Source organism: Hyla sarda, chromosome 3 (genome assembly GCF_029499605.1).
Source record: "Hyla sarda isolate aHylSar1 chromosome 3, aHylSar1.hap1, whole genome shotgun sequence".
Classification (NCBI taxonomy): domain Eukaryota; kingdom Metazoa; phylum Chordata; class Amphibia; order Anura; family Hylidae; genus Hyla; species Hyla sarda.
The window spans coordinates 199555647-199578492 of record NC_079191.1 but is presented as its reverse complement, the minus strand read 5'-3'; the positions used below and the strand labels follow the sequence as shown (position 1 = coordinate 199578492).

The 22846-nt window shown below is 44.0% G+C and overlaps 1 protein-coding gene across 1 annotated transcript in view; it reads left to right on the top strand.

The window, feature by feature from the left end:
• COL9A1 (collagen type IX alpha 1 chain) overlaps window positions 1-22846 on the top strand; it is a 187484-nt gene that overhangs the window by 106677 nt on the left and 57961 nt on the right. The window contains exons 13-20 of the mRNA XM_056563580.1: window positions 3850-3873; window positions 4364-4417; window positions 6692-6745; window positions 11437-11469; window positions 11560-11616; window positions 12330-12383; window positions 13289-13342; window positions 15194-15247. Of these exons, the coding sequence (XP_056419555.1) occupies window positions 3850-3873; window positions 4364-4417; window positions 6692-6745; window positions 11437-11469; window positions 11560-11616; window positions 12330-12383; window positions 13289-13342; window positions 15194-15247 (384 nt within the window). The remainder of the gene's footprint in view (window positions 1-3849; window positions 3874-4363; window positions 4418-6691; window positions 6746-11436; window positions 11470-11559; window positions 11617-12329; window positions 12384-13288; window positions 13343-15193; window positions 15248-22846) is intronic.

Sequence of the window (22846 nt, the reverse complement as noted above, 5' to 3'; positions counted from 1 at the left end):
ATGTAGATAAAAGTACATTTGCATTTAGGAGAAGATTTTGCAGTTCCACTTCAGTCTTTTTTAATTTGTCGAACCCCCCTTCATTGGGTAAAGGTAGATAGTTTGTATCTGAAGTTGACAATAGTCGATTAGTTATTTCTTAAATATAATTTAGTTTCAGTAATAACTTTAAGTGGAAGTGAAATGTAGTGTGAATGTCAAGATATATACAATGCCGATCAGAGCTATAAATTATTTTAACAAATGAAGTATGTCTTGCCCATTTTGGACTGGCGAATAGATTACTTTGGTTCAGTCATTGCTTTAGAAATATTAAGCTGAGATAGCATATTAAATGTATGCATTTTAGTTTGGTTGATTGAATCTAATCACGGCCAGTATTGCAATATGGAATCTCAACCCATACACTGAGAGTCCATGTTGTATACATACCATTAAACCCTTATAATTGAATACAACCCTCATTAAGAGCAATATAGTGCAGAGAAGTCCCTCACACATACTGTATATTGTACAGATCCATATTCAGTATACTTTTCCAGAGATAATTCACCATTACTAACCATGTTCAGCAGGAAAATTCACAACAAGAACTGATGCAGAAAATAAGCCCTATTGCAGACTATGCCAGTATTACTGTCAGACATTCTATTCGGCTTGGTCTCTGTGCTGAGACCCCCACTGATCCCTAGAAATAGTTTGGAGTTATGTGCCCAATCCTACTCATTGCAGGAGATGGGCTCGATTATAAGTCTATGCAATGAGTCTGACTGAGCGGCAAGCTGAAGGAGATAAGTGTATAGCTGCAAGCTTCACATGGCTATATCTAAAGATCTGTGGGCGTCATAACACTGAGAACCCAACAGATTCAAACTCTTGACATTTCTGCGTGACAAGCCAAAAGTTTTGTAAATGACAGTAATGCTTAAAATTTTAAAGCGCAACTGTCAAAAATTTGTACCCCCACAAACTAATTGCAGGGTAACAAAAAATCTTTAGAATTACTCTCCAGGTATACTTTTTACTGCCTTGTGGCAGCTTTTATCAGGCTAAAAAATGCTTTATAAGATTGCCAGCAACAGTCGGATAGGCGTGGCTATGGCCCACGGCCGCCAAACCTATCTCCTGTATGTCATCGCTAGGACCGCTGTGTGATTGGTCCCAGCACATAGGCCCCTTTATTTTCCTTAACTGTGGTGGCAAACATTCAAATGTATAAGTAAAACAAGTGCCCATTCTCCTATTAGGTTACAGTGCCATCACAGCGGGTATGTCTGCATAGAAAGCGGCAGAGCGTTATGCTGGACACTGGGGCTGTGCAGTAAACTTTTTTTTATATTGTTTTTTTTTTTATATTATACAATAGGAGCTTATTGGTAACTTATGCCACTTGTAGCTATACAGGGGCTTATGTTGTAGCCTTTAAGGATCCTCACTAAATCTCCATTAAAGAGTATCTCTCATGATGTTGTTAAATTTTATAATCCTCCCAGTTCACTGTCCCATCATGATAATCCACCCCCTGCCTTTATTTTTTATTTTTTGTTAATTTTCTACCTTGATATTGCTCTGTATTTTTTGCTCAGTCTCAGTCAGATTCACAGACTGGGAAGGGGTGTTACCCAGAAGGCTGTTACATCATCTGAAGCCATACAGGGGAGAACTTCCTCCTTCACTCTGCTGCACACAGTCCAGAGCAGTTAAGTGTGAGGTGAGCTATGATTGGCTAAGGCTACACACACCCCCCTCAGCATTTCCTGATTTTGGACTTCCGCCAGGCCAGCAGGAGTCCAAAGTCTGTGTAAAAGATGGGGGAAATGTGCTCTGGACAAGTAGGGAGACACCTAGTGGCAGCTTTTTTGAACACAAATAAAGCATAGAAAACTTCATTTAAAAAAAACCAAAGTATATTAGAAAGACTTTTTATTTACCATAAGGAGTGCAAAATCAAAAATGAGTTTTAATGAGAGTACCCAATAAATATTGCATGGAAATACCTAGTACTCATCATATTGTGCAATGGTATGTCGGTTTAGTACACCTGGTGTGATTGGCAATATTTTGCAGTTGGTAGAGTAACTATTGTCATATATATTTTAGAAAACATTGATTTTTGTTTGTATATACACTGCTCAAAAATATAAAGGGAACACTAAGATAACACATCCTAGATCTGAATGAATAAACTAATCGTATGAAATACCTTCATCTTTACATACGTTGAATGTGCTGACAACAAAATCACACAAAAATTATCAATGGAAATCAAATTTGTCAATCCATGGAGGTCTAAATATGGAGTCACACTCAAAACCAAAGTGGAAAACCACACTACAGGCTGATCCAACTTTGATGTAATGTCCTTAAAACAAGTCAAAATGAGGCTCAGTAGTGTGTGTGGTCTCCACGTGCCTGTATGACCTCCCTACAACCCCTGGGCATGCTCTTGATGAGGTGGCGGATGGTCTACTGAGGGATGTCCTAACAGACCTGGACTAAAGCATCTGCCAACTCCTGGACAGTCTGTGGTGCAACGTGGCAATGTTGGTGGATGGAGCGGGACATAATGTCCCAAATGTGGTCAATCGGATTCAGGTCTGGGGAACGGGCAGGTCAGTCCATAGCATCAATGCCTTCCTCTTGCAGGAACTGCTGACACACTCCAGCCATGTGAGGTCTAGCATTATCTTGCATTAGGAGGAACCCAGGGCCAACCGCACCAGCATATGCTCTCACAAGGGGTCTGAGGATCTCATCTCGGTACCTAATGGCAGTCAGGCTACCTCTGGCAAGCACATGAAGAGCACATGAAGGGCTGTGCGGCCCCCCAAAGAAATGCCACCCCACACCATTACTGACCCACCGCCAAACCGGTTAGCTGGAGGATTTGCAGGCAGCAGAACGTTCTCCATGGCGTCTCCTGACTCTGTCACTTCTGTCACATGTGCTCAGTGTGAACCTGCTTTCATCTGTGAAGAGCACAGGGCTCCAGTGGTGAATTTGCCAATCTTGGTGTTCTCTGGCAAATGCCAAACGTCTTGCACGGTGTTGGGCTGCAAGCACAACCCCCACCTGTGAACGTCGGGCCCTCATACCACCCTCATGGAGTCTGTTTCTGATCGTTTGAGTGAACACATGCACATTTGTGGCCTGCTGGAGGTCATTTTGCAGGGCCCTGGCAGTGCTCCTCCTGCTCCTCCTTGCACAGAGGTGGAAGTAGCGGTCCTGCTGCTGGGTTGTTGCCCTCCTTCGGCCTCCTCCACATCTCCTGATGTACTGGCCTGTCTCCTGGTAGCGCCTCCATGCTCTGGACACTATGCTGACAGACACCTTCTTGCCACAGCTCGCATTGATGTGCCATCCTGGATGAGCTGCACTACCTGAGCCACTTGTGTGGGTTGTAGACTCCGTCTCATGCAACCACTAGAGTGAAAGCACCGCCAGCATTCAAAAGTGACCAAGACATCAGCCAGGAGGCATAGGAATTGAGAAGTGGTCTGTGGTCACCACCTGCAGAACCACTCCTTTATTGGGGGTGTCTTGCTAATTGCCTATAATTTCCACCTGTTGTCTGTTCCATTTGCACAACAGCATGTGAAATTGATTGTCAATCAGTGTTGCTTCCTGAGTGGACAGTGTGATTTCACAGAAGTGTCATTGACTTGGAGTTACATTGTGTTGTTTAAGTGTTCCCTTTATTTTTGTGAGCAGTGTATGAAATGTGCAAATTGTCATCATAGCATGTTATAGAAAAGACAGTAAATGAATAGATGATCATTTGGATATTGCATTGTATTTAATGTGGGAAAACACATAATGGAATGATCTTTTCATTTTTCTTTTTCTCAGGGTGGAGGAGTTTCAGGGCCACGAGTAAGTCCATCGATTTTGAACTTATTCCAAGAAATAGTCTCATAAATAAGATACTGTATACCGAAAGGCAATTTAGTTTGTAGAAACAACTACTTTATGAAAACATTGTATATTGAAAGGAATGCCTGTCACCCATTGTACATTTAGATGATTGTATATACATCATTAATGGTCTGTTGCTACTTTCATGTAGATGATAATGTATGTGATTTTGTGCTGCATGGTATTATGCCAGACTAAGGTTTAGTCATAGTTCAATGTAGTAATAGTCTGTCATGTAGTAGCAAGGTACGGTGTGCAATTTGGCAGTGTAAAGTAAAAACATGATGATAACTTTATTGCCATACTGTTGTTTTAGAGATTACTATTGTACTATTATATTTATTACTCATCAAGAACATTGAAACAATATGTAAAAAACATAATAGATGATTTTAGAAATGCAAACCTCGTAAAACTCATGTAATTCTATGTCTAATTCTCCTTACAGGGAGTACCTGGTCCCCCTGGACTTCCAGGAGAGTTAGGTCGGGGCGGTTCTGTGGTAAGAATCTTTACAGATATATATGTGACAAAATATTTTAAACATTTTTTAGTAGCAATGTTCAAATAAAGTTGATTAACATTTTCCACATCTTAAGCACAGCACATTTAAACACCAACTATGATGTGTATGTTACCTTACATTTTTCTTGCTTCTCACCGTGGGTCCTTGTCATATTACCCTACCCAACCCATGACGTACCAGTACGTCATAGGTCGGAAAGGGGTTAAAGGGGTACTCCGGTGGAAAATAAATTTTATTTTTAAATCAACTGGTTCCAGAAAGTTAAACAGATTTGTAAATTACTTCTATTTAAAAATCTTAAACCTTCCAGTACTTAGCTGCTGTATGCTCCAGAGGAAATTGAGTATTTTTGTTTCAGTCTGAACACAGTGCTGTCTGCTGACACATCTGTCCATGCCAGGAACTATCCAGAGCAGGAGAGGTTTGCTATGGGGATTTGCTCCTACTCTGGACAGTTCCTGACACGGACAGAGGTGTCAGCAGAGAGCACTGTGTTCAGACAGAAAAAGAACTATACAACTTCCTCTGTAGTATATAGCAGCTGATAAGTACTGGAAGAATTAAGATTTTAAAATAGAACTCATTTAAAAATCTATACAATACAACAGACACAGAAGAAACTAGTGGCACCAGTACCTTGTTACACAGCTCCACGAGATGGACCACAAGGGTATGCGGGACAACAGCCAGAAACAATCAGAACACGATGGTGCTAGGACAATGAAAATGTAATGAATGCAATGCAATGAAAAGAAAAAACGGGTGTCCTGCACTCACCGAGTAGATTCTGGATCTTCAGCTCCCATCTCGGGCTGCTAAACCGGCATCGGAGACAGAGTGGTGTGGGGCCCCACGCCACTCTGTCTCCGATGCCGGTTTAGCAGCCGAGATGGGAGCTGAAGATCCAGAATCTACTCGGTGAGTGCAGGACACCCGTTTTTTCTTTTCATTGCATTGCATTCATTTACAAATCTGTTTAACTTTCTGGCACCAGTTGGTTTAAAAAAATGTTTTTCACCGGAGTACCACTTTAATGGTATTTTATGTGATTCTACCCCACATTTTTATCACAGTATTTAGCAGAAGTCTTGTTTGGCATCTGGGCACTTACAGTTAGTGCTACTAAAAATACTACTAGTAGTAACCATTAAAAAATAAATCTAAAAGTTACTGTGTCCTGAATGAGCATGTAATAAAAGGTACATTATTTGTAAAATCTAATAGTCACTTGGTGGTAAGCTTTTCTTGGTGTCTTTTCTCTGTGTACATCTCTTTAACAAGCACATTCAATCACGGTTCAATTACAAATACTGTGGCCACGGGAGTAATTGTTGGAAAATAAAAGATAGAGCTGATGCACTTGTTAATGAAGTGTTGCGCTTGGAAACTATAACCTATTGACATTACAAGCACAACCTGAATGCCCACAAAGGTTATTTTCAATGTGGCATTGAGCTATTGATTAAATAGTTCAATATAAACTCAGACTAAACATGGCCGAGAACATCAATGTGTCTAGAAAGACTGACTATTGTGCAAGTCGGCAACATTTCAAACTGCAGCTTCCCCATAAGGTAGCTGGAGGACACAAGAAATCATAACGTCGCTCATTGACAAGTGCTGTCATTGTTCAATAGAATCCCCTCTGCTGGCGTTGCCGTTTACGTGCAGAATTAAAACTCTGTCATCTAATGCATTCACAATTAGAGGTTGTCTCTAGAAAAATTCCAAATTGTTCCTGAAATGAAAAGGCCTTTCCTGTGACACATACAAATATATTTTACAATAAATCCAAATCTTGACAGATTTGATTTTTAAATTACATGTACATTTTTCATCTTCCCAAGAGAAGCAATTTTCATTTATTCTTTTATTTAGTATGGGATAATGGTGGGCTGAAAATTGCACAGTAAGTTTATAAGAGCAGAAGTTTTGTCAAAATAGGTTTGATTTGTCACTTGCTCTTGATGGATTTGATGCGCTTCAAGTACAGTGGGTTAGTACACAACTTCTCATAGAGAAATGAAAAAAAGAAACGACCCTTTAAAGAACATGTCGCCTGTATTTTTTCTGTCTTTAAACATATTTTTATTCCCCATTATTTGGAAATGCAAATAACATTTTTGGCATTTTTACACAAAAGGCTTTCAACATGAGTTTGTTTTACCTGAATTGTTCCCATCCTTTACATAATTGCTTATGTGAATTTTAGCAAAACTATTAATGTAACCTTTTTTATATTTAATGTAGGGTGATGCTGGTGGAAGAGGACTTCCAGGACCTCCAGGGCCACCCGGACCACCAGTAAGTAGTCATGTATCAAACTTAGAACAATGTAAAATATTTTATTATCTATATATATAAAACTCAGTGTGTGTGTGTATGTATGTATGTATGTATGTTCCAGCATCACGTCCAAACGGCTAAAGATATTAACATGAAACTTGGCACACATGTTACTTATATGTGAACAACAAACATAGGATAGGTAATTTAACCACCCCCATTTGTGAGGGTCAGGGTTTTTGTTTAAAGCCCCATGCAAATCAATGGGAAATGTATGTTCCCACATAACTTCCGTACGGCTGGAGATATTTGAATACCTGGTACACATATTATGGGTCGGGATAGGCGGTCGGGATAGGCGGTCGGGATAGGCAGTCGGAATAGGCAGTCGGGATAGGCAGTCGGGATAGGCAGGAATAGGAGGAATCGGAATAGGAGGTCAAGATAGGAGGTCGGGATGTGACAACAATATATGAGGACGGGATTTGAAGTCAAAAGCTTCCTCTGTGGATTTTCCTCCACAACAAGGATTGGGAAGGAAAAAACGGTCAAACTAAATGTGTGTGTATGTGTGTGTGTGTTTGTTCCAGAATCACTTACAAACAGCTGAAGATATTAACATGAAACTTGGCACACATGATACTTACATGTCAACAACAAACATAGGATAGGTAATTAAAGCCTTACCTACCCCCCATTTGCGAGGGTCAGGGTTTTTATTTAAAGTCTCATACAAGTCTATGAGAAATATATGTTACTGCATAACTTCCAAACACCTGGAGATATTTCGATAATACTCGGTCACATGTTATTTATGTCCACTAAAAATATAGGATAGTTAATTTAACCCTAACCTACCCTCATTTGTTGGGTTTTTGTTTAACCCCTTAAGGACCAAGCGTTTTTCTGTTTTTGCACTTTCGTTTTTTCCTCCTTACGTTTTAAAAATCATAACCATTTCAATTTTGCACCTAAAAATCCATATGAGGGCTTATTTTTTGCGCCACCAATTCAACTTTGTAATGACATCAGTCATTTTACCCAAAAATCTACGGTGAAATGGGAAAAAAAATCTTAAACTTTTAATAAGGAAGGGGTATTTCAGGAAAAAATACTTTTTTTTATGTATCAACTGGCTCCAGAAAGTTAAACAGATTTGTAAATTTCTTCTATTTAAAAATCTTAATCCTTTCAGAACTTATGAGCTTCTGAAGTTAAGGTTGTTCTTTTCTTTCTTAGTGCTCTCTGATGACACGCATCTCGGGAACCGCCCAGTTTAGAAGCAAATCCCCATAGCAAACCTCTTCTAAACTGGGCATTTCCCAAGACACGTGTCATCACAGAGCACTTAGACAGAAAAGAACAACCTTAACTTCAGCAGCTCATAAGTACTGAAAGGATTAAGATTTTTTTATAGAAGTAATTTGCAAATCTGTTTAACTTTCTGGAGCCAGTTGATATATAAAAAAAGTTTTTTTTCCTGGAATACCCCTTTAAGTAATGTTATAGACAGAGCCCTATTTTTAATATTCAGGGACCCAATAGTAACAGGGACTGTTCCCCAGGACTGGCACATAGCAAATGTGGTGCCATTATTTAAAAAGGGGTCAAAAGGTGACCCCAGGAATTATAGGCCTGTTAGTTTACCCTGTTATATGTAAATTGTTTGCGGGTTTTCTAAGAGATGCTATATTGGAGTATCTTGATAAAAATATATGTATGACCCCATATCAGCATGGCTTTATGAGGGATCTTTCCTGTCAAACTAACCTGATCAGCTTTTATGAGGAGGTGAGCTCCAGACTGGACATGGGGCAATCGCTGGATGTCGTATATCTGGATTTTTCCAAAGCATTTGATATGGTGCCACATAAAAGATTGGTGCATAAAATTAGAAGGATGGGGCGGGGGGAGAATGTGTGCAAGTGGGTAAGTAACTGGCTCAGTGATAGGAAACAGAGGGTAGTTATTAATGGTATTTATTCTGATTTAGTTGGTTAAGATGACCAATCTGAAGTATTATTGGTTCTCAGTGGTTTAACTTTAGGGGTTGCAGAACATGCATCCTGCTTTCAAATTGTGTCATTGTTGTTGAGTGTGTTTACAGAGCTAAATGAATACTCTGCCATATACTGTACATATGGGATGATATAGCAGCTACAGCTGCCATCTATTTAAATACAGTTCTGACCAATAACACAGCTTTGAGCAATGGAGGTGGAACCCGGCATGAAGGCAGGGTTACTATGTATGCTGGGCCCCACCTCCATTGCCCAAAGTGTGTCTGAATGGGGCGACACAAAGTCTTTTCCATATAACATGTTTTTATTATACAAAACTAATAAAATCTATACTTATTTGGTTGCCATCTTGTTACCTGTAGAATAAAGGTAACATTCTCTTTTTATTACACGATAAACGCTGCGGGGGTGGGGGGGGAGGGGGTTGTTGGCGAAACAAGCAAACTAGCAAAACCGGTTTTATTATAACTTTTTTTAATAAGAGTATGTTCACACTTAGAGTACATACTTCAGATTTTATGCTTCCTTCTACTATTTATTTAGAGTGATTTATTAACCACAGCATAAAATCTGCAGTCTATATGCTACACTTAAACATATCATTACCTTCCAAAACAATGAATAAAAGCTAATCAATAAATTAGACAAAATTGTGGCATTGAAAAATAAAGCTTTTCACACAGTAAAAAAACAAACAAACAAGAGTTTATTCTACAAAAGGTTCTAAATGGTAATTCAGAAGGCACAGCATATATTTCTTATTGGGAAACTCTTCAGGTGTTAGACAAAGTTGATTAAACCAAACAAATGACATTTGTGGTGAACCGAAGATATGGTCAGCAGAGGGATAGCCATACATATAGCAAGGTAAAAGATAGACCGGCAGACTCACCACTTTTTCTTTCTTCTTTATTGCGTTAGCGGTACAAAAGCATACTCACTGATACGGGGTACAGGGATGTGCAGTGGGGGGGGGGGGGCAAACAGGCAACAGATTCCGGCCGGAGGAAGCACGGTGAACCGTGCGAAACTGAATCTGTTGCCTGTTTGTCCCCCCACTGCACATTCCTGTACCCCGTATCAGTGAGTATGCTTTTGTACCGCTAACGCAATAAAGAAGAAAGAAAAAGTGGTGAGTCTGCCGGTCTATCTTTTACCTTGCCATATGTATAAGAAGTCTTCTATCTCCTGCTGACCAGAGCACCACCACCTTCACATACAAATCCAGATACACTACATCGAGTCTACTCCACAGATAGCAGTGCCGTGCTTCTTGCATAAACTTTGTAGAGGGATAGGCATACTGGCATATAGTTACCTTATTGACAAGTTTTCCTTTATATATCTTAATGGGAAATGGCTGAATTGTCTTTCAATTTGCCAGTGCTGTAAGGATGTTGCTATAATAGTAGCAAACAGAATAGGTATTCCTAACCTTTAAAGGGGTATTCTGGCTTGATCACAGGGGTCTCGCCGATGGGGACTCCTGTGATTTTGGTGCAGCCCCCGGCATTCTGTGCCGTGCGCTGCCTCGAGACAGCCACAGCCCAAGTTACGGCCATGCCCCTAATGATGTCACGCCACGCCCCTCCATTCATGTCTGTTAGACATGAATAAAGGGGCGTAGCATGATGTCAAAAGGGAGTGTGCCGTGATGTCCAAGTCTCAAAGGCAGAGCCCGGCACAGAATGCTGGGGGCTGCACCGAGATCGCGGGGGTCCCCAGCGGCGAGAACCCTGCGATCATACATCTTATCCCCTATTGTTTGGATAGGAGATAAGATGTATAAAGCTGTAATACCCCTTTAAAGTAACTTTTGTAAGGATTTCACACTGGGGATAGCTCTGGAATCGTCCTCGACACAGCCACAGGACACGTTTCTACTTCATTCAGCAGGCAAACAACAGTTCTTTATGCAAGTCTGGCTCCTCGCCAGGTTAATTAGATGAAAACTTTACACAGGATAAATAAAAACATAACACAGGAACAAACAAAACCCTAGACCGTCCAATCAATGACTACTCAACCCAGCATGCCCTGACTATCAAATGGAGGGTTTTTCCCTGCCAGTTAAAACACAAGTTTCCTGAAACCTTTTACTCACTGTTCACACACAGTGTTTGCAGCCTCTTGTTGTGTGTGCTAAGACTCCTTGTCTTGTCCACTTCACTGATGGGTCACTCACAGCTCCTGGCTGTGTGCTCCTCACAAGGACCTCTGCCTTCCCCCTTTACAGCCACCTTGCTGTCTTCTGGGGAGAGCCCAGACTACATTGTCTGACTTCCTTTTAAAAATACTTCCCCTCTCTGTTGCCTCATTGATTAGGCCCCAGGTGAAGGTTTCTTAAGGATCAGCTAGGGAAATACACCCTTTCCTTGCCACACTATTACACTTTGTAAATGAAAATAGCCTAGCAAAACAGAAAATCAGCATCAACTGTGATGAACAATAATTTACATTATATACTTTAAAAAAAATCAAGTAATATCCACAAATCATTTATAACCTGCGCAACTACCCAATGGTTGGAGAGACAAAGTTGGCAGACCTTTAATAATGTGGCTGCACATGAAACATTCAAGGCATTTTATTTTGTTCAGAATTTCAATAACAATTGATTTCCTTGTGTTTTCTGAAGTGATGTGTTTCTGACTAACTACAGAAAACGTCTATTTTTGTTTTCGACAGGGGACAGTTGCTCTGCCGGAAGGAGATCCCCTGGTGAGCTCTGTGTGAAAAACACTAACAGTAGTAGCCATGTTCTCCTCTCTTTCAATTTGTTATTTATCAATGCTGTTATTTTATTTTCAGTGCCCTAATTCATGCCCACCAGGCCGTCCGGGATATCCAGGTTTGGCTGGAATGAAGGTAAAGCAATGTTCTGGAATAGTTTGTTCTATTTCCAAAGTAACAAATTAATTTTTGAAGAGAATGAATTTGTTAGTAGAAGGATATTTCTTTCCTGCTATAAGAATGTACATGTTATGCTTATAAAGTCCCACTGAACCCTGGTGCCACAAAGTTGGGTCTCTGCCAATATATAGTATAAAATGGCATAGAGAATGAGGAAATTAATTATGGATATATTGGTAGGGAATTAAGATCCTAGTGCTGTTGACAATGAAAAATAGCCACATACCATATACTGAAGAACATAATAGTGAAGTGATGCTAAAAAATGACCAAACTGATGCTAGTGAGGAAATACCTGTATACTTATAATATATTCGAAGGTACATATCCAGAAAAAGGTCATGTTGGAGGTTTTGTTGAGTTAGGTGGTTCCTTCTGAAGAACTTCTGATAATTTTCAACATATAATGTGCCCTAAAAAAAAAATGTGGGAGAGACAGAAAAAGATAACAACAATCTTCTGGTCAAAGATGATTAATCTATAGATAATAGTAAGATGTATAGATAGCACTGTGCTTTATATTATTGTGCAAATAATTCTAATACATTTTTGATACGGAAAATTAACTTTTAACATTGCTAGATCTGGGAAGAGAACTTCTTTTTTTTTAACCAATGTAATTTTGTGATGGACTATCATCTTTATGTGTATTGTATTCCTCATCTTAGGGCCACAAAGGTGTGAAAGGTGAAGCCGGGGAACCTGGAAAACAAGGTCATAAGGTAATAACTAATTAAACAACATTTTAGATTTTATGACTACATAGCATTTTTTTTGTTTTCAGATCCACATTTTATCTGGATTGGTGAAACATAAGATATTAAATAATCACATACCCATTTTATACATTAGTCTGCTACCATTCGCATGTCACTTAAAACAACACCCACGTGTGGTCAAATAATTAGACTATTAATGTTAACACAATGTTGCAGCAGTTTTACATACAAAACCTCCCAATTATTGAGTTATCCGCTAATGGAAATGTCCTTTCTTATAGGCTTATACTGGCCTATAAAATGCATATATATGCCCAATCCTCCAAGGATGACATCCCGATGGTGTCTGGTCGGTATTTATCCAGCTCTTCCTGCTTTGGTCTTGACGCCTAGTAAATGCCTGCTCAGACAATCACTGGATGTAGCTGTGATCTGCTTCATCCAGAAATTGGCATGTCAAGACCAAAGCAGGACCAAAAATATTCTGTTAACAGACAACCCTTTAAAGATGGATTGTTAATGTCAGCATGGCTTTATGGGTAAAACTGCTGTTTACTGCTAAGTCACTTGGCTTTTGCAGACTTTGTTTTTGGCCACATAGCTGTGAATGTTATATGTTTTCTTGCCCTTACCCAGAAAATTAATAACCTCAGCTGGATTGGTGCAATGTAATAAGGAGGCTAGTAGACATCAAAATAAATGAAAAGTACACATGAAAGACGAAAGCTTTGATGTGAATGTCAGATGACTGTTTCACATACATTCTTATGCAGGATATGCTCCAGTACGCATGCATTGTAGCTTGATTTTTGACTTGTTTGCTCGAATTGTCTGTATTGTTGAGAATGGTATTGATAGAATTACTCTTTATCGTGACTTTAATTTTGTGTGTTTTTATTTAATTCCAGGGAGAAGAAGGTGAACAAGGAGGGCTTGGTGACATTGGTGCCCAAGGACCTCCGGTACATTTATATTATTTATAAAATGTTTTACACTTAAAACTGAATTCATAGTGCATACTGATTAGTGTTGAGCGGCATAGGCCATATTCGAATTCCCGATATTTCGCGAATATATGGACGAATATTCGTCATATATTCGCTAAATTTGCATATTCGTAATATTCGCGTTTTATTTTCGCATGAAAAAATTAGCATATGCGAAAATTAGCATAAACAAAAATTAACATAAGCAGAAATTCGCATATACAAATTTTCGCATGTGCGAAAATTCGCACGCCAGTCTCAAACAGTAGTATTAGAGCCTTCTTTACATCACACAAGCTGGAAAGAGAGAGGGGTGATCACTGTGATGTATTCTGTGAAAAAAAACAAAAAAAAAACGAATATTCGTAATTCCGAATATATAGCGGTATATTTGCGAATATACGCGAATTCGCGAATATGTGATATTCACGAATAAAATTTGCATTGCGAATATTCGCCAGCAACACTAATACTGATAATGCTTTGAGGTTTAGAAGAGCCAAAGGGGGTGTAGCATTCAAAGGTTAAAATTAAACTCCAGTGATGGTTCCAGAATATAAATAAAAATTTTCAAGCTGCTTGCGCAAGACAATGACATTCAATCTATGGATTAATTCCATAGACTTATATAGGACCTCTGCGAAATCCTTAAATTGAATTCCGTAGTCTCATGCAAGTCCCAGGCGGAAGTAGCGGTCCAAAAATGTAAACTGTATGCCTAAACCATCACTGCAGTTGTACTTTAACTTCGGCTTCATAATAAAATGCTTCTTACTGATGAGGCTCCTTAAGGGTCTATTCACACGTACACTATTCTGCGCAGATTTGATGTACAGGATTTGAAGTTGTATTCAGTCATTGGATTTACATTGAAATCTGCAGCAGAAAATCCTGTGCATTAAATCTTCACATCAAATCTGCGCAGAATACTTTACGTGAATAGACCCTAAAAACGCAGATTGGCCCCACCTGAGACCCACATAATTTTTTTTTTCCACCTGAGCATCCTCTTAAATGAGAGGGATCTTAATATAAAATATGCTAGAGCAAGATGTAACAATTTTATTAAGAGGCATTAGTATCGTAGTAATATTGGCACATCAGTAGCTGTCTGTGTGCCAATACACTGAAATCTACACCAGCCAAGAGCTGGCGGAAGTATGTCAACTTTAATTTACACCAGTATGTGGCATAAATCAAAGTAAATGTGCTGGCTTTAGACTTTAAACTCTTTAACTGTGGAGGTCTCTATTCTAACTGGAGTTTTAAGTAAACATTGGCAAATGTTTAGTTATTCTTCTAATGTTCCAAACTCTGATGTGTGGGAGAAGTGCAGGATTGCTGCTCAGGACAGTTCAGTTTTAGGAATATAATTTTCTTTCCTAGGAAATTATGAGCTGCTTTGAACCTGTCAGATTATAATAATATGAAGTAACATCTCTACAATGTGATTTCTAGACCGGGTTCACACTGAGAATCTCAAGCCAGAAATATTCTGGCCTGAGATTATAATTGCAGCCAGTGGATTTGAGGACCGCGCAAACATTGTTGTCCCCATAGACGGCAATGTCTGTAGAGCCGATTCCTCCTGAAGAATGAATACATTTATTCTTTTGGCAGTAGGATTTCAATATTTCAGTATTATGCACTGCGCAGTGGAATCTGGTGCACTGGAATTTCTGTCCAAAATACCTAAGTGGAATTCCGGTCGGAAATTTCAGTGTGAACCCAGCCCCGATCCCCAGTGAGAAATGATATCCATTATAGTGTGCTCGAATAGAAACCAATGAATGCTTTACTACAAATGTATATTTATGTGTCTTTTAGGGACCACAAGGTTTAAGAGGAATAACTGGCATTATGGGACCAAAAGGTAACAAGGTAAGTTTATTCAGTTAAAGCCAGGATTGGATTTGAAAAGAGACAAAGGTTCCGTTTTTTACTTATGATTGCCTGCCACCTTCCTGGCTTTGTATTACATTATTGCAGTAAAAATCCCAAACACCTTGCATTAGGCGAGTCCTGTCCAGTGATCGTAGGGTATATCTTCTAAAAACAAAGCTTTGGTATAGACTTTCCTGATCTGTCATGATGAGTAGTGTTGAGCGGCATAGGCCATATTCGAATTCGCGAATATTCGCGAATATATGGACGAATATTCGTCATATATTCGCGAATATTCGCATATTCGTTATATTCGCGTTTTATTTTCGCGTACGCGAAAATACGCACATGCGAAAATTAGCATGTGTGGAAATTCGCATATGCGAAAATTAGCATATGCTAATTTTCGCATATGCGAATTTTCGCACGCCAGTCTCACACAGTGGTATTAGAGCCTTCTTTACACCACACAAGCTGGAAGCAGAGAGGGGTGATCACTGTGATGTGTACTGTGAAGAAAAAAAAAAAAAAAAAAAAAAAAAAAAAAACGAATATTCGTAATTACGAATATATAGCGCTATATTCGCGATATTCGCGAATTCGCGAATATGCGATATTCGCGAATAATATTCGAATTGCGAATATTCGCGAGCAACACTAATGATGAGGTCTGATTTCTTGGCTCTAAATATCTGGCTCCTGCTTTCTGGCCTAATGTGATCCACACAGCATGGTCATTTACAAAAATGTTTTATATAATGTAGATAATAACATTAAATATATATATATATATATATATATATTCCCAAAATAAAGCAGCACTACTTATCCAGTCCAACCAAAAAATTGGTGCCAGCGTCCCAAAGGACTTGATCAGAGTCCATCCAAGATAAGAACCAAATACAGGCGCAGCACTCCAACAAAATAAGTGATTTAATATCTCATGTCAGCATTACAACGTTTCAGCTCCTCCTGGAGCCTTTTTCAAGCATGCTTGAAAAAGGCTCCAGGAGGAGCTGAAACGTTGTAATGCTGACATGAGATATTAAATCACTTATTTTGTTGGAGTGCTGCACCTGTATCTGGTTCACATATATATATATATATATATATATATATATATATATATTTTTTTTTTTTTGTAATGTACATTGTCCTCAGTGTACAGTGTCCTGCTTGTCCTAAGTGTACAGAGCCCTGCTTGTCCTCAGTGTACAGAGCCCTGCTTGTCCTCAGTGTACAGAGCACTGCTTGACCTCAGTGTACAGAGCCCTGCTTGTCCTCAGTGTACAGAGCCCTGCTTGTCCTCAGTGTACAGAGCCCTGCTTGTCCTCAGTGTACAGAGCCCTGCTTGTCTTCAGTGTACAGAGCCCTGCTTGTCTTCAGTGTACAGAGCCCTGCTTGTCCTCAGTGTACAGAGCCCTGCTTGTCCTCAGTGTACAGAGCCCTGCTTGTCCTCAGTGTACAGAGCTCTGCTTGTCCTCAGTGTACAGAGCCCTGCTTGTCCTCAGTGTACAGAGCCCTGCTTGTCCTCAGTGTACAGAGCCCTGCTTGTCTTCAGTGTACAGAGCCCTGCTTGTCTTCAGTGTACAGAGCCCTGCTTGTCCTCAGTGTACAGAGCCCTGCTTGTCCTCAGTGTACAGAGCCCTGCTTGTCCTCAGTGTACAGAGCTCTGCTTGTCCTCAGTACCCAGAGCACTGCTTGTCTTCAGTGCACAGAGCCCTGTTTGTCCTCACTGCGCAGAGCCCTGCTTGTCCTCACTGCGCAGAGCCCTGATTGTACTTTGTACACTGAAGACAAACAGTGCTCTGTACACTAAGGACAAGCAGGGCTCTGTACACTGAGTCCTGCTTGTCCTCACTGCACAGAGCCCTGCTTGTCCTCAGTGTACAGAGCCCTGCTTGTCCTCAGTGCACAGAGCCCTGCTTGTCCTCAGTGTACAGAGCCCTGCTTGTCCTCAGTGCACAGAGCCCTGCTCATCCTCAGTGTACAGAGCCCTGCTTGTCCTCAGTGTACAGAGCTCTGCTTGTCGTCAGTACCCAGAGCCCTGCTTGTCCTCAGTGCACAGAGCCCTGCTTGTCTTCAGTGCACAGAGCCCTGCTTGTCCTCAGTGCACAGAGCCCTGCTTGTCCTCAGTGCACAGAGCCCTGCTTGTCCTCAGTGCACAGAGCCCTGCTTGTCCTCAGTGCACAGAGCCCTGCTTGTCCTCAGTGCACAGAGCCCTGCTTGTCCTCAGTGCACAGAGCCCTGCTTGTCCTCAGTGCACAGAGCCCTGCTTGTCCTCAGTGCACAGAGCCCTGCTTGTCCTCAGTGCACAGAGCCCTGCTTGTCCTCAGTGTACAGAGCCCTGCTTGTCCTCAGTGTACAGAGCCCTGCTTGTCCTCAGTGTACAGAGCCCTGCTTGTCCTCAGTGTACAGAGCTCTGCTTGTCCTCAGTGTACAGAGCCCTGCTTGTCCTCAGTGTACAGAGCACTGCTTGTCCTCAGTGTACAGAGCCCTGCTTGTCTTCAGTGTACAGAGCCCTGCTTGTCCTCAGTGTACAGAGCCCTGCTTGTCCTCAGTGTACAGAGCCCTGTTTGTCCTCAGTGTACAGAGCCCTGCTTGTCCTCAGTACCCAGAGCACTGCTTGTCTTCAGTGCACTGAGCCCTGTTTGTCCTCACTGCGCAGAGCCCTGCTTGTCCTCACTGCGCAGAGCCCTGATTGTACTTTGTACACTGAAGACAAGCAGTGCTCTGTACACTAAGGACAAGCAGGGCTCTGTACACTGAGCCCTGCTTGTCCTCAGTGCACAGAGCCCTGCTTGTCCTCAGTGCACAGAGCCCTGCTTGTCCTCAGTGCACAGAGCCCTGCTTGTCCTCAGTGCACAGAGCCCTGCTTGTCCTCAGTGCACAGAGCCCTGCTTGTCCTCAGTGCACAGAGCCCTGCTTGTCCTCAGTGCACAGAGCCCTGCTTGTCCTCAGTGTACAGAGCCCTGCTTGTCCTCAGTGTACAGAGCCCTGCTTGTCCTCAGTGTACAGAGCCCTGCTTGTCCTCAGTGTACAGAGCCCTGCTTGTCCTCAGTGTACAGAGCCCTGCTTGTCCTCAGTGTACAGAGCCCTGCTTGTCCTCAGTGTACAGAGCCCTGTTTGTCCTCAGTGTACAGAGCACTGCTTGTCCTCAGTGTACAGAGCCCTGCTTGTCTTCAGTGTACAGAGCCCTGCTTGTCTTCAGTGTACAGAGCCCTGCTTGTCCTCAGTGTACAGAGCCCTGCTTGTCCTCAGTGTACAGAGCCCTGCTTGTCCTCAGTGTACAGAGCCCTGCTTGTCCTCAGTACCCAGAGCACTGCTTGTCTTCAGTGCACTGAGCCCTGTTTGTCCTCACTGCGCAGAGCCCTGCTTATCCTCACTGCGCAGAGCCCTGATTGTACTTTGTACACTGAAGACAAGCAGTGCTCTGTACACTAAGGACAAGCAGGGCTCTGTACACTGAGTCCTGCTTGTCCTCACTGCACAGAGCCCTGCTTGTCCTCTGTGTACAGAGCCCTGCTTGTCCTCAGTGTACAGAGCTCTGCTTGTCCTCAGTGCACAGAGCCCTGCTTATCCTCAGTGCACAGAGCCCTGCTTGTCCTCAGTGCACAGAGCCCTGCTTGTCCTCAGTGCACAGAGCCCTGCTTGTCCTCAGTGCACAGAGCCCTGCTTGTCCTCAGTGCACAGAGCCCTGCTTGTCCTCAGTGCACAGAGCCCTGCTTGTCCTCAGTGCACAGAGCCCTGCTTGTCCTCAGTGCACAGAGCCCTGCTTGTCCTCAGTGCACAGAGCCCTGCTTGTCCTCAGTGCACAGAGCCCTGCTTGTCCTCAGTGCACAGAGCCCTGCTTGTCCTCAGTGCACAGAGCCCTGCTTGTCCTCAGTGCACAGAGCCCTGCATGTCCTCAGTGCACAGAGCCCTGCTTGTCCTCAGTGCACAGAGCCCTGCTTGTCCTCAGTGCACAGAGCCCTGCTTGTCCTCAGTGCACAGAGCCCTGCTTGTCCTCAGTGCACAGAGCCCTGCTTGTCCTCAGTGCACAGAGCCCTGCTTGTCCTCAGTGCACAGAGCCCTGCTTGTCCTCAGTGCACAGAGCCCTGCTTGTCCTCAGTGCACAGAGCCCTGCTTGTCCTCAGTGTACAGAGCCCTGCTTGTCCTCAGTGTACAGAGCCCTGCTTGTCCTCAGTGTACAGAGCCCTGCTTGTCCTCAGTGTACAGAGCCCTGCTTGTCCTCAGTGTACAGAGCTCTGCTTGTCCTCAGTGTACAGAGCTCTGCTTGTCCTCAGTACCCAGAGCCCTGCTTGTCTTCAGTGCACAGAGCCCTGCTTGTCCTCACTGCGCAGAGCCCTGCTTGTCCTCACTGCGCAGAGCCCTGATTGTACTTTGTACACTGAGGACAAGCAGGGCTCTGTACACTAAAGACAAGCAGGGCTCTGTACACTGAGTCCTGCTTGTCCTCACTGCACAGAGCCCTTCTTGTCCTCAGTGCACAGAGCCCTGCTTGTCCTCAGTGTAAAGAGCCCTGCTTGTCCTCAGTGCACAGAGCCCTGCTTATCCTCAGTGTACAGAGCCCTGCTTGTCCTCAGTGTACAGAGCTCTGCTTATCCTCAGTACCCAGAGCCATGCTTGTCCTCAGTGCACAGAGCCCTGCTTGTCCTCACTGCACAGAGCCCTGCTTGTCCTCAGTGTACAGAGCCCTGCTTGTCCTCAGTGTACAGAGCCCTGCTTGTCCTCAGTGTACAGAGCCCTGCTTGTCCTCAGTGTACAGAGCCCTGTTTGTCCTCAGTGCACAGAGCCCTGCTTATCCTCAGTGTACAGAGCCCTGCTTGTCCTCAGTGTACAGAGCTCTGCTTATCCTCAGTACCCAGAGCCATGCTTGTCCTCAGTGCACAGAGCCCTGCTTGTCCTCACTGCACAGAGCCCTGCTTGTCCTCAGTGTACAGAGCCCTGCTTGTCCTCAGTGTACAGAGCCCTGCTTGTCCTCAGTGTACAGAGCCCTGCTTGTCCTCAGTGTACAGAGCCCTGTTTGTCCTCAGTGTACAGAGCCCTGCTTGTCCTCAGTGTACAGAGCCCTGCTTGTCCTCAGTGTACAGAGCCCTGCTTGTCCTCAGTGTACAGAGCCCTGCTTGTCCTCAGTGTACAGAGCCCTGCTTGTCCTCAGTGTACAGAGCTCTGCTTGTCCTCAGTGCACAGAGCCCTGCTTTTCCTCACTGCGCAGAGCCCTGCTTGTCCTCACTGCACAGAGCCCTGATTGTACTTTGTACACTGAGGACAAGCAGGGCTCTGTACACTAAGGACAAGCAGGGCTCTGTACACTGAGTCCTGCTTGTCCTCACTGCACAGAGCCCTGCTTGTCTTCAGTGCACAGAGCCCTACTTGTCCTCAGTGCACAGAGCCCTGCTTGTCCTCAGTGCACAGAGCCCTGCTTGTCCTCAGTGCACAGAGCCCTGCTTGTCCTCAGTGCACAGAGCCCTGCTTGTCCTCAGTGCACAGAGCCCTGCTTGTCCCCAGTGCACAGAGCCCTGCTTGTCCTTAGTGCACAGAGCCCTGCTTGTCCTCAGTGTACAGACCCCTGCTTGTCCTCAATGCACAGAGCCCTGCTTGTCCTCAGTGTACAGAGCCCTGCTTGTCCTTAGTGTACAGAGCCCTGCTTGTCCTCCGTGCACAGAGCCCTGCTTGTCCTCCCTGCACAGAGCCCTGCTTGTCCTCTGAGGACAAGTAGATCTCTGTGCACTGAGGACAAGCAGAGCTCTGTGCACTGAGGACAAGCAGGGCTCTGAACACTGAGGAAAAGCAGGGCTCTGTACACTGAGGACAAGTAGATCTCTGTGCACTGTGTACAGAGCCCTGCTTTTCCTCAGTGTTCAGAGCCCTGCTTGTCCTCAGTGCACAGAGCTCTGCTTGTCCTCAGTGCACAGTGCCCTGCTTGTCCATAGTATACAGAGCCCTGCTTGTCCTCAGTGTACAAAGCCCTTCTTGTCCTCACTGCACAGAGCCTTGCTTGTCCTCACTGCACAGAGCCCTGCTTGTCCTCACTGCACAGAGCCCTGCTTGTCCTCACTGCACAGAGCCCTGCTTGTCCTCAGTGCACAGAGCCCTGCTTGTCCTCAGTGCACAGAGCCCTGCTTGTCCTCAATGCACAGATGCATGCTTGTCCTCAGTGCACAGAGATCTACTTGTCCTCAGTGTACAGAGCCCTGCTTTTCCTCAGTGTTCAGAGCCCTGCTTGTCCTCAGTGCACAGAGCTCTGCTTGTCCTCAGTGCACAGTGCCCTGCTTGTCCATAGTATACAGAGCCCTGCTTGTCCTTAGTGTACAAAGCCCTTCTTGTCCTCACTGCACAGAGCCTTGCTTGTCCTCACTGCACAGAGCCCTGCTTGTCCTCACTGCACAGAGCCCTGCTTGTCCTCACTGCACAGAGCCCTGCTTGTCCTCAGTGCACAGAGCCCTGCTTGTCCTCAGTGCACAGAGCCCTGCTTGTCCTCAGTGCACAGAGCCCTGCTTGTCCTCAGTGTACAGAGCCCTGCTTGTCCTCAATGCACAGAGCCCTGCTTGTCCTCAGTGCACAGAGCCCTGCTTGTCCTCAGTGTACAGAGCCCTGCTTGTCCTCCGTGCACAGAGCCCTGCTTGTCCTCAATGCACGGATACCTGCTTGTCCTCAGTGCACAGAGATCTACTTGTCCTCAGTGTACAGAGCCCTGCTTTTCCTCAGAGTTCAGAGCCCTGCTTGTCCTCAGTGCACAGAGCTCTGCTTGTCCTCAGTGCACAGTGCCCTGCTTGTCCATAGTATACAGAGCCCTGCTTGTCCTCACTGCACAGAGCCTTGCTTGTCCTCACTGCACAGAGCCCTGCTTGTCCTCACTGCACAGAGCCCTGCTTGTCCTCACTGCACAGAGCCCTGCTTGTCCTCACTGCACAGAGCCCTGCTTGTCCTCACTGCACAGAGCCCTGCTTGTCCTCACTGCACAGAGCCCTGCTTGTCCTCACTGCACAGAGCCCTGCTTGTCCTCACTGCACAGAGCCCTGCTTGTCCTCACTGCACAGAGCCCTGCTTGTCCTCACTGCACAGAGCCCTGCTTGTCCTCACTGCACAGAGCCCTGCTTGTCCTCACTGCACAGAGCCCTGCTTGTTCTCACTGCACAGAGCCCTGCTTGTCCTCACTGCACAGTGCCCTGCTTGTCCTCACTGCACAGAGCCCTGCTTGTCCTCACTGCACAGAGCCCTGCTTGTCCTCACTGCACAGAGCCCTGCTTGTCCTCAGTGTACAGAGTCCTGCTTGTCCTCAGTGTACAGAGCCCTGCTTGTCCTCAGTGCACAGAGCCCTGCTTGTCCTCACTGCACAGAGCCCTGCTTGTCCTCACTGCACAGAGCCCTGCTTGTCCTCACTGCACAGAGCCCTGCTTGTCCTCACTGCACAGAGCCCTGCTTGTCCTCACTGCACAGAGCCCTGCTTGTCCTCACTGCACAGAGCCCTGCTTGTCCTCACTGCACAGAGCCCTGCTTGTCCTCACTGCACAGAGCCCTGCTTGTCCTCACTGCACAGAGCCCTGCTTGTCCTCAGTGTACAGAGTCCTGCTTGTCCTCAGTGTACAGAGC